This window comes from Poecilia mexicana, unplaced genomic scaffold (genome assembly GCF_051168715.1).
Source record: "Poecilia mexicana isolate PSO_F unplaced genomic scaffold, ASM5116871v1 scaffold_3, whole genome shotgun sequence".
NCBI classification, from domain to species: Eukaryota; Metazoa; Chordata; class Actinopteri; order Cyprinodontiformes; family Poeciliidae; genus Poecilia; species Poecilia mexicana.
Window position 1 is genome coordinate 23,661,428 of NW_028263372.1, and position 12,185 is coordinate 23,673,612.

Genomic DNA, 12,185 nt, shown 5'->3' on the forward strand with positions numbered 1-12,185 from the left:
CTTTAGGCTCAGAATGTCTTGGGTAAATTTATAAGTGCTTCTCAAAATACCTTAAATTGTGATGAAGAACACGCCTGAAAGAGGAAACATTTTATGAAACACCTGAATAGTCTTATCATCGTCACTTAAAAAAACAAAAATCATTGCATGTCTGAAAAACTCCACTTTTATTTATTTTTTTCCCTTTTTGATTTTTTTCCCTTACTCAGTTCAGTGCTACTAACTAACTTTTTTTTTTATTCTGTTTTCCTGTATCGGATCAGTATTGGCCGGTATTAAAAGTCAGATATGTGAATCAGTATTGGAAGTGAAAAAGTGGATCAGTACATTCCTACTTTTAAACAACTTTCCTAACTCTCAAAATGCCTTAATACTGTTTTGAACTAAGATATTAAAAAAACATTCTGTCTTTATAAAGGTCATTTTGAATTAAACCACAGAGGTTTTATGAAGCACTACTATTTCATGTGGAGGTCCGTCTTTTCAGGTTTTTAACGTTTAATGTCCACAGTTTCCTATGAAACTTTCATAACTTCAGAATATAACATAGATTAAAATGGTCACATTGGTCCCAACCTTCAACAGTGAGGGAAAAGTGGCACTAAAGCAACAATGTAATATTTAATAGATTGCTTTAACTACTTTTACAATGTAGAACATATTCAGCAACAAGTTATTTGACTCAGAATAAATGCAATATGTCAGTTTATAACATGCTAAAGAGGAGATTGGAACCAGCCTTAATCTTGCATTTATAAGCAACCATGCAAAAGTGGCGAAAACTTGATTTATTTTCAGAAAGGTTGCAAAACGGTTTCCCTCCAGAGGCACAAACAATGGAAATTAATAAATTAGCTTTGAATCAAGGCTCTGTGGGAATAACTACAAATGTTTACCTTGGTGTGTGTGCAGCTGTTGCGTTTGCCAACTTTTCCCGCGGGAATTGAAATTCTCTAATGTTGCCCAAGACAAGAGAGAGGAGTCTGAGAAAACACAAGCTCAGTTCTGATGCATTCAAACGCAGATAAAATGTAAAAATAATTACATTTTATCTGTGTCAGTTTGATTGAGGTTCTATAATCATTAAAAAAGTGGGTGGACAGAGTCACTGCCAGCATTTTAAAAGCAGTGACTATAAAAGAAATGTCTCCTATTGCCACTTATCCTTGCCCTGTGATGTCCAGGACGTACCCGACGACGGATAGGTTTCTATTTTAGAAATGCCAGTTTTTTGGTGATTTTCTTACATCAAATTCATGTAAGCGTTATCATTTAGAAGCAATATCTGCAAAGGTTGCTGAATTTTGGCCCATTTTCTCCAGGCAGAACTGATATTCTTTGTTTCATTAGGTCACAGGACATGTCGCTATATGTTGTTTTTTGTTTTTTTTTTTGCTAACTTTGCAATGGATAGATGTTGAAAATCCTATTCCAGTAAGTTTCTAAACAGCACCAAAAAAAAGAGAGTAATCATTGAATCATGTTTCAATGTGCCTGCAAAAATAATTTTAAAAGTATTGTTATTGTGGGAATATAAGAAAGGGTAACCACTTTGTTACAATTAATGTCGCAAACGTTCTTGCTTTTCATTAAATAAATAAACAGCAAAAACATTGATTTGTAACGCTTTTTGATTGTTCTCGGCTTTGAGGGGAAGGAGGAGCCCGTGTGTTGATTTGAAAAATATCACAATGTTAAAAGATCCGCAGCAGCTGGCTACTTTTTGCAGGCCTATTGAAGCTCCTGCATTCCTGCGAACAGCTCCACTTTGAGTAAAGTTAGAGTCGAAGCTGGAACCTCTGTGTCTGACACACACCCACACTGAACTCCCTCTCTCCTCCACTAATAAATAATTATCCTTTTGTGTGATGTGGCTTTGCTCCAAGGCCGTGCACTTTATGCGAAATGCTTTTAGCAAAGGAGTCCAAAAGGGGAAAATTCACACAAAACCACTTTGACTTTTAGAGTTTATATTACACTTTTAGATGATACAATAAACACTGTTTTTTTTCCACATTGTTGCTTCAGCAAGCAAAAACTCACCTCGACAAAACAGATCTTTTCTGTATCTTTTGTCTGATTAATATGTTTTATTTTTATCCAGTTTTCTTCATGCTGTTTTCCTACGGTGCTTAATTATTGTACATGAACATGAACTTGAACATGACGTCTGATGATATACTCAAAAACTTCCAGACAACAACTCGTAAGTTTTTTTCAGGGACATAATTTGAATTCAAACATTTTCATTTCATGTTAAAGTTTTACAGCTAAAGACAACCGATTGCACGCGATCACAAACAGAAACACTAAACATCTAATTAACTCACTCAAACCCTCAACGCCTCAGCTTGGACAAAGAGCAGGAGAGCAACACCCTCTAAAGCAAGGGTGACATTTGTCAGAATCTACTAAGTTTGTTGCAGCCTGTAGCTGGTGGGCCAGAGCAGAGGAGTCATCTGGCTCCTCCCTCAGTTCAGAGTTATGCAGTATTTCAGGCTTCAGGAGAAAAAGGAAAGCCAGACAATGTAGAGACACAGCATCCAGACACGTTAACTCAGGAGTCTTAATGCTTAATCCTAATTCTTTTGCAGGTTACACCTGAGAAGCTTCAAAGTTTGTCATCCAGGTTTTTAATTTTCAATTAAGTGTTTTTTTTTTCCCTTCATCATAACAGGCTGAAAAAATGACTTTGGAAGCGCACTGTGAGAACTTATGTTTGTTTCTGAAGAAGATTTGGCTCCAAACGTTTTGGTTTTTCACCTACTCTTACTGATAACCTCTTAGGATCACCTGAGTCTTTTTTTTATTTATTTATTCCTTTTTCCTGGAGTATCATCCATTTTCTATTTGGACTGCTTTGAACTGCATTCAGCGATGCTGACTGAACTGAACTTCGGAGGCATGTCTGTGGGGTCAGATGTCTGCGATCTGACCCTCTTGCCACCAGCACCCCCTGTGCCATCCCTACCAGGAGCTGGAGGGATACCTGTCGGAGGCGGCCAATGGACCCAGCTGCTTGACCTTCACCCTGGCCCTCCCTACAGCTCCCTGAACTCCCACCACTCCCTGATAAAGCAGGAGCCTAACTGGGGGGCTGCTGACCTAAACGAGGACCCGCACTGCGGGCACGGGGCCTTTACCGTTCACTTCTCCGGCCAGTTCACAGGCTCGGGCCCTTGTCGGGTCGGCACCTTTGGGGAGACGCCCGCGAGTCAAAGGATGTTTCCCACTGGGGCCTACCTGCCTGGCTGCGTGGACAGCCCACCTCCAACCAGGAATCAGGGTGAGGAACCCACCGTCACAAATCTGTCTTTAACAGAATCAGTTAAAGACAAACATGTCGTTTTTTTTTTATTACTGACTAAAGCAGCGTAGAGATTTGTCATTCACCTTCATGTTTAAATGTTTTAGAGCAACGTCTCAACAGGATCAATACGAACCGTAACAGCTGTGACCGGATCTGTAGTAGATTTCTCAGTTCTGGACTCAGTCAACACTTGCGGGAAAAATGTCTTAAACAGGATATTATGACTCAAGTATCAGCTGAGGACAGAGTTCTTTTTTTGTGAAGTGACCCAAAAGTAACCAGTTGAAAGCATGGCTGAAAATACAGGACGATCTCTGCCAAGTCCAGGATTCTAACACACAAACTAAGCTTTGAAATACTTTAACTTTAACTTGAACTATACAAAGCCTTACAGCACATATTTCACTCTGGCTATTTATTTTGAAGCAAAACAAGCAAAAAAAAAAAACACCGGCTTAGCAGCGTGGAAACATTTTAAATTAGGTGTCAAATTTTACTGCGTGTGAGAAAAATAACTCTCGATTTGTACTGGCTCATTTAGCGACAGGATATCTACTTAGGTCAAAAATTTAAAAGTCAAACGGAAAGACGTGCCATCACTTCTTTTGACAAGCATGGTCCAAACAAGACTTCATTAATCATTAAATGAAATCTGGAGGGGAAAAAACAAAACAAAAACATATCTAGTTCACAAACTCCAACTCATATGCTTGTTTTGGAAACCTCTTAAAATCTCATATTCTTAATTTGCTATCAGAATTCGCATCTTTAAATGAAGGTAGGCTGTTTCTGCCGATGCAGTTTACAGTGGAAAGTGGTTTCTGATGCAGCAATAAAACAGAAAACAATTTTCAAGATGCTTAAAGGATTTGAGACTTAATGAGTCATTTTTCTAAGAAAGTATTTAACTTCCAGCTTGGACCTAACTCAGGATGTCCCTCATTGGTGTGTGTAACAGTGTGAGATTGCATGTGTGTGTGTGTGTGTGTGTGTGTGTGTGTGTGTGTGTGTGAAATAAACATTTTAAGAATTTATACAACAAAATTAAGCCTCCACTTAAAGTTGACATTATGTTTTAAAAGTGCTCTGCATTAAATGTGAAGCTACTGTTGTTGAAGACATGAGTTGGGATTGATGTTGTTCATTTCTTCTACTAAGCACATCCAACAGTAGCTCATTCTCAGACTGTCTCTTGTGTTTTTGCCAGATTTCTTTTTCCACCTGCCATAAATTTTGCAACCACAAGGCCAGAGATAGATGAGGGGAAAACGAATATGTTTCTGAGGAAAGAGGATTTAGTTGTGTGATGAATGTCTCTCCGCGGTAACCCTGCCAGGGCCCAAGAGCTACTACCAGCAGAGTACAGATAACCGACCTAACAACTTTGCAACCTTTAAGACATCACAAGTCGTTTGTCAGATTGTGACCTTTAATGGCTCGAGCAGGAAAAATAACATCTTTTTCTTTTTTTCTGTTTCCATCACCATCTTCATTTGTTTTTTCTTTTTTTTTTTTCCCCTCTCAGGTTATGGAGCAGTCGGTTTAGACAGCAACCCCAGTTACGGTCACACACCCTCCCATCACACTCCCCAGCTCTCCAGCCTGTCCTTCAAACACGAGGACACGCTGTCACCGCCGAACAGCATAGGTAAATGTCTGCGCCGGGACGCGTCTCCACCAGACTGGAAAACTGTCGCGTCTCATCATCAAGGTTATATAAGAAGCAACCCATCATTTCTCAGATCACAAACACCACCGCTAATATCCACTTTCATTCAAGTGTCTCCGTTTCTGGCACGCGTAAACACAGTTTCCCTTAATGACTTTGGAAATCATAACTTAAAGGGAATAGTTTTCTGAGACTCTGTTGGAATGTCAGAAACTGTCTGGGGAGCAGTATACTATACGAACCTGAAAACTACCACAGTTTCTCGTCAAACGTCTTGAAAAGAGGAGACGTGCAAGCCATTTAAATTAACTATTATTTGTTTTACAAATATATTATGAAAGTGCACGCAGATACAATAATATTTCTGAGCTCTCCAAGGAAGAATGATGTTCGTCTGGTTTTTGTTGGATCTTACAGTGTTTTATGATACGCAAATTATACAATGCACGTTCTCAATACTCAAGCTTTAACTTCGACCTTTTCTACCAGAAATACCCCAATAAACTAACTTTTGTGACACGAAAGTTAGTTTTCTGTGGTGCAAAGCCAACAAAGCAAAGGTTAGCTTTGTGCTACCAAACTAACTTTTGTAGCACAAAAGTTAGTTTTTGTTCTGTTGTCTGTTTGTTCTCATCTTTGCTGTATTGAGAAGTGGACACATTATAAGTTATCAACGGTTTCTTGTGCATAAACATGTGAACTAACATGTCTGCAGCTGTCGTGTAAGCAGATGCCATTATTATTATTATTATTTTTATGCTTGATTATAAGTAACAAAAAGGTAATACTATCCAGAAATTAGCAAAGTATTAATCTAATATAATGTATTCAGACTGTATTTAGGTTTTCATCACTGTATTGCCAACATGCTTACGAAAAGTACACAACATTGTTACTACTTTACTTTATTTTTTTATGAAAAAGCAAACTCATTTCCAGGATCCCCTGCTTTTCTTTTCTATATCTTAAACAGGAAAATGTGTGGGTTTAACTTCCTCCTCTTTTTAATAGACCTGAAAAGTACAATAACACTGTTATTAACATCATTGTAATGGTTGTAATTGTTTATGTTGTTTTGTGATGGAGAATTTTTAAAGATCACTACTAAACATGTAATCTATTGTAAAAGTTCAGCTGAGAACTGACATTTGAACTTGCGTCACACCATTAGTGATTAGTTTGGGTATAGGAGGGGCAGACGTTTGCTCTCAGCATAATGTTTCTACTTCCTACCTCACGTGAATAGTAAATAATTTTACTTTTATTTTTTATTACTTGCTTTCAGTGCATGCACACTATTCAAACCAGGCGTGCATCAAAAGCGAGACACACACTTCAAAGACATGGAAGGATTTGCAACACACATGGCAAAATATTTAACAGTCGGACAGCAGCTTTATATTTTTGAGTGTATTTGGAACCAAATATATTACTGATTCCAAGTTATCCTAAAAATTATTATTATTATTTTTTTATTTTAAGGGCAAGAAGTCCTCTTCCTTATTCACAATAGAAAAAGCAGGGTGAAGGGCCAAGAAAGGCAGACAGGGATTTCTTCCTGTCTTATTTAAAGGTCACGCAATGCTGATCCATTTTAAATGAACGTTTTCCATCTCATTGTTTCAGTTGATCAGCAGTACTCCACACCAAATCCCATGTTTGGCTGCCACAGTCCTCCAGAATCCTGCCCAAGCAATCAAGCTCTGCTGCTGAGAAACTACAACAGGTACAACTATCCCCTCTTCGCGCGTTTATTGCTCCTGCTTTTCACTCTGTCTGTCTTCAATCACCCTTGAACAAAATTTTCCCTCTTAATGCCAACGTTTTTGGACTCCTCGCTCATCTGTCAACGTCAGATTGTTTCCACTTGCTTGACGATTTCTTGGTAATTTTTGGAAGTGTGAACCGTCTCTGATCACATGCAGGAGCTCTGCATTGGCTTCTGCGTTGTCTGTATCATGAATCCTCGTTTGTTCTGAGGTTAAGTGCTGCCTACTGGTGCTCAGCAGGCCAAAACAAACACACAGTGACCTGCCGCTGATACGTCCGAGTCCTCGCTGAGGGAAAAAAAAAAAAAAACGAGGAAGAAAGTACAACAGACAAGTTCAGTGAACGTGTGAGACTTGGTTGTTTCAGACACTAAATGTGTCTTCAGCTTGTGTTCGTTTTGATGTAAAGCATCTCAAGCAGTAAATTAGGAGGACATTCTTTAGATGCCGACTGGAGATGTTGTTGGAGAAAAGAAACATGTGCAACCCAAATATTGGGACAGCGGCAGATAAGCGGGAGGAAGAGTGTGCTGCTGTTAGAGCTCATGGCAGGAACTGGAAACCCTCAAGCGAGCACGCCGGCACGCATGTGCGTGCACACGCTCACACACACGGCAAGTACACGTCAGACGTCAATGAGTCTTCCCATAGTTTACCATAGCTCAGGACTGATTAGCGAGCCATCGCGATCCTTCCCTCAAGGACTTCTCAAGGAATGCCGTCCAGAATTCCCCCGAAACCGTTTCCCGCCACTAATGATGCTGAGGACAGAGTGATGTCATGCTCTGGTCCAGGGTGTACTAGGCACGGAGGCGTTCACTCCCACAGAGAGTGCAATCGCTTCTTTAAAAGTGTGCATGCCTGTGTGTGTGTGTGTGTGCGTGTGTGTGTGTGTGTGTGTGTGTGTGTGTGTGTGTGTGTGTGTCTGTGTTGGCAGTGGGTTCTGCCGAGGTAAAAACAGCCTCAATGTGTTTTATAATGAGAGCACTATAGTTTGGTGGGTGGGTGGAAAGAGTTAATGAGCAAACTATCAGGGGTTCCTTTAAAAACACAAGGTCTTCATCTAATCACCTTCATGTCGTCTCATGATACTATTTTCTTTTGATGTCAGTGATAATCTGTACCAAATGGCATCTCAGCTGGAATGCGTCACATGGAACCAAATGAACACCCTGACATCAACAATGAAGAGGTGAGACCGCTTTTTGTTTTTTAACTGTATATTTTTTAAAATGGCATCTTCATTAGTCCTTGGGCCGGGTTCGGTGGAGCTCTACAAAGGAGGAGGAAGAGGATTTTAGCTGCGCGGCTGTTGCCAGTAGTACAAACAGGGCACAGAGAAGAGTTTACATATATATACTTAGTGTCTTTATCTGTATATTTTGTATTTGATGAGTTTCACCTTTGAATGTTTCATGTATTATGAAGACTAAAGGATACATTTGTCTTTTTAGTCAAATGTATCTTTATGAACAAATGGCTATATGACGATCAAACACAATCATTTTCTGACTCAGATGTGGTTTAGTCAAGCGCAGCTCACATGACGTGACATAACACGTTTCTGTTTCACGTAACAGAAATCTATTTAAAAGCTGCCAGATAAGTTTGTTGCAGTTTATGTTACAGTTAAGAAGCTTTTTTTGTTTTGTTTAGTTTAGTTTTTTTTTTTTTTGCTTCGTTTTAGTTTGTTCTGAAACCTCACATCCACCTCACTTGCTTGCATTTTATTAATCTGCACTTGCCAGCAGTCATGCGATCAGTTATGACAGTGACCCTCCAGCTCCGGCCCCGCCCATGCTCGTCAGCGCCCAGTACCACATTCACACACACGGCGTTTTCAAGGGACTCCAGGTCAGACAGATAACCGAAACGCATACGCATATACACTTGTACTAAATAAGCAAATTGCTTAACAAGTATCTCTGCTGTGTTTTTCTGTCATTCCAAGGATGTCAGACGGGTACCCGGCATTGCTCCTGCAGCGGCAAAGTCTGCAGAGGCCAACGAGAAGCGCCCTTTTGTGTGCACTCATCCCGGCTGCAACAAGAGATACTTCAAGCAGTCGCATCTGCAGATGCATGGCCGAAAACATTCAGGTGAGAGCTACAAAAATATATAAGTTGATTCTTGCACATCTGGGCCACCAAAAGGGATAAAGAAATGTTAATGTCAGTGGCATTGGGGGTTGTTTTACAGGAGAAAGGCCTTACCGGTGTGATTTCACGGATTGTGGCCGCAGGTTCTCTCGCTCAGATCAGCTGAAGAGACACCAACGCAGACACACAGGTACGTTCACTTAACCTGTTTTTCATATTGCCTCCAATCTGTATCATGACTGGAGGCAGAAACCTGTTAAAATAAGACGTTTCTACGTACACACACTTTGTGGCACTTTGTGGTAAATAAAACCCTACTGTTGCTAATTACTGTGAGATTTCTATCATGAATTACTGCTACTAATATTATAATAGTAATGTATTGTATAAGTTTGAGCATTATATCATTAAATATGAACAATACACAAGAAATAAATATAAATATATTTTTGTTTCTTTCTGACTTATATATGGGTGCGTTCACACTGCAGCCTGAAGTGACCCAATTCCGATTTTTTTCGATGTAATGCAACCTGTATCTGATCTTTTCATGGCAGTGTGAACAGCACAGGTCGGATTCTTTTTCGAATGTGACCCATATCCGACACGTATCCGATTCAAATGCGACCATAACGTTCAGGCCGCCTTCATCTGAACTGAACTTCACTGATTCTCAACAAATCTCACTATTCTGCGTCCTGATACGTGCAAGTGGGAATAAAAACAACAACCATGACGGACTATATGAGGATTAAGTTGTTAATATGCTGCTCCGGCCGGACAACAACTTCAAATATGTAAGCTAAGCTCCACCGCAAACACTGAGCACTTCTTCTTTTTATGGCGGTTGCCAGAACACTGAGAACGCTGGCGCTATTGCGCCCTCTAGTGCGCATGCAGGACACTTTCAGGTTGCTTGCCCGTTCACATGCAGATCACATTTACTGGCAGTGTGAACGGCCCCTGCAAAAAAATCGGAATTGGGCCACTTCAGGCTGCAGTGTGAACGGACCCTATATGTAAACAACAGAAATCCCTTCAAGTAATAAAATACAAGGACATTGTTTTGCTTTGAAATCGTAACCATGCTGTTTGCACCGCAGCCAGTGTTCGACAGTGATTGCTCCATCTAATTGTGCATTCACACTCTGACTCCCCACCCTTCCTCTTGACATTTTTCCACTGTGACTGTGACCGTCACGTCTGCAGGAGTGAAGCCCTTTGAGTGTGAGACCTGTCAGAGAAAGTTCTCACGGTCAGATCACCTTAAGACACACACTCGGACTCATACAGGTAAAACAAGTGCGTATACCTTTTATTTTCTTCCTCTCAATTGTTCTGAATTCAACTCATGCACTTTACTGCACCGCCTGTTATTCTAAAGCACTGTCTTCTTCGGTTTTGTTTTGTTTTGTTTTGTTTTTCTTCGTTTGTCCACTTTTTGTCAGGTGAGAAGCCCTTTACTTGCCGCTGGCCCAACTGTCAGAAGAAGTTTGCTCGCTCTGACGAGCTGGTGCGCCACAACAGCATGCACCAGAGGAACCTGACCAAGCTGCAGCCTGCCATCTGAGCAGCGAGAGGCTGGGGAGTAACATGAAGAAGAAGAAGGTGACAATATGTTGTGCCAGCTCGCGGAGAAACATGCCCGGAGCCTGGTCAGCAGTTTAAGGTGGCCTGCCAGACGTGGTGAAGCGGTGAGTGCAGCTGACGGCGGCATCAGTCAGACATCTGATGCCAGAAGAACAGACTGGCTAAAATCATCAGGATACTCCTCAACCGCCGCTCGTTAAGGTTACATCGCATCAAATCTCAGACCTTGAGAGGAGAGAGTGCCACACAAATTCTGAGCCAAGGATATATACATATTTTTTTTTTTTTGCTGTTTATGGGTGATGATGAGGAAAACATTAATACACTATTCTATTGTCATGTACTTGCACTGTTTTGTTTTTTGTTTGATTTTTGTCTGACTTTGAAAATGTTACGGATTTTGCATTAAGATCACGAAAGCGGACTCTTATTCCCACTTTTTTTGTCTACATTTTTATATGCCTTAAAGTTGGTATTACTCACCAAAGTGCTTTGTATATATCGTACGTGGTGCCTTTTTGTAACACTCCAGACATTCCATAGGCACTATCTGTGCTGTTTCATAAAACTGATTTGACATCAGTGTTCAGTGTGAATGACTGTGTGTGTGTGTGAAAGACACAGAGTATTGGGTGTTGTCAGAATAAGAGAGGCCACCTATGAGCAGTGTTGGTGTGTGCCGGCGTTGAAAGACAGTAAAACGGTGCCCCTCTGTGACTCTGACAAGATGCAGGTCTGACCCTCTTAAATCTCTGACACACATCTTCATAACCAGTAACATCTGTGGCCCATTAAATCTCATTAGAGAACATGGAGGTATGGTTCAGGTCCACTAGACTGAAGCTACACCCCCTAAGCCCCATCTACACAGGATAAACATCATAATCAGGACAGGTACATCCCAGTAAATTATATCATTGAACAGTCAATTTATTTCAGGAATTCAATTCAAAATCAAAAACTCATACATATTAATAATGTTAGGTGCTTATTTCTTTCATTATTAAGACTTTGGCTTCCAGCTATTGAAACACTTTGTTATAGCAACATTTCAATATTACATGAAACCAAATAAAACACATACATAAAACAGAATGAGAGATTGTTGTTATAGAAAGTAGCTGTTCAGAGAGTCCCCTATCCAAGTATATCAATGGAAAGTTAAGTGGAAGGAAAAGGTGCCCCAGAAAACAGCAACATTGAATTGAGAGTAAATCAAAGTCCATGGAAGGGCTGGCTATGGGGAAAATTCAGAAGATGTGGACAGCAGTTTAAGGTAAGGACACGGGCCACAACAGACACGTTCCTTGTGCTGAACCTCTTCTAAACTCAAGTTACTTTGGCACAGAACAATTGCCTTCCATGCACTATAGAGTACATAGATTCACTTGTTGGTACACTGCTGACGTTTCTATTATAAGAAGCTTGTAACTGGTCTTTTTAAATATAATTTTCTGATTTTGGGGTTTCATCAGCTGCAGGCTATAATGATCAAACTTACCAGGAATAAATACTTGAAATATATCACGACGTTTGTACAAAGTCAATAAACTTTCTGACAAAATAAATTTGTCAAAACTGTATTTTGTCAAGCTCATCTGAAGAACAAATAAGCTTGTCCTTCAAGCTGACCTGTCCACGATTTGATTTCTACCACATTGGAGCCACATGGTGGCAGTGTCAGCATGTTCAGTCCAAATGGGATTTACTTCCCTCCACCTCAGACTTCAGACTGCACATGTCCGCTC

General features: G+C 40.3%; 1 protein-coding gene across 4 annotated transcripts; it reads left to right on the plus strand.

Moving 5' to 3' along the window:
• The first annotated feature begins 2,503 nt into the window (after positions 1-2,503).
• Positions 2,504-11,019, plus strand: wt1b (WT1 transcription factor b). Of its 4 annotated transcripts, none has more exons than XM_014997858.2 (9): positions 2,504-3,286; positions 4,836-4,958; positions 6,606-6,705; positions 7,860-7,940; positions 8,497-8,602; positions 8,700-8,847; positions 8,948-9,037; positions 10,057-10,140; positions 10,296-11,019. In XM_014997858.2, exons 1-9 carry the CDS (start codon positions 2,878-2,880, stop codon positions 10,415-10,417), a joined length of 1,263 nt encoding a protein of 420 aa, XP_014853344.1. In that variant the 5' UTR covers positions 2,504-2,877; the 3' UTR covers positions 10,418-11,019. The 4 variants fall into 4 exon arrangements, with proteins under 4 accessions (XP_014853344.1, XP_014853345.1, XP_014853342.1 ...); XM_014997859.2 differs by having other exon boundaries at positions 8,500-8,602; XM_014997856.2 differs by having other exon boundaries at positions 2,505-3,286; positions 10,057-10,149.
• The last annotated feature ends 1,166 nt before the right edge of the window (positions 11,020-12,185 follow it).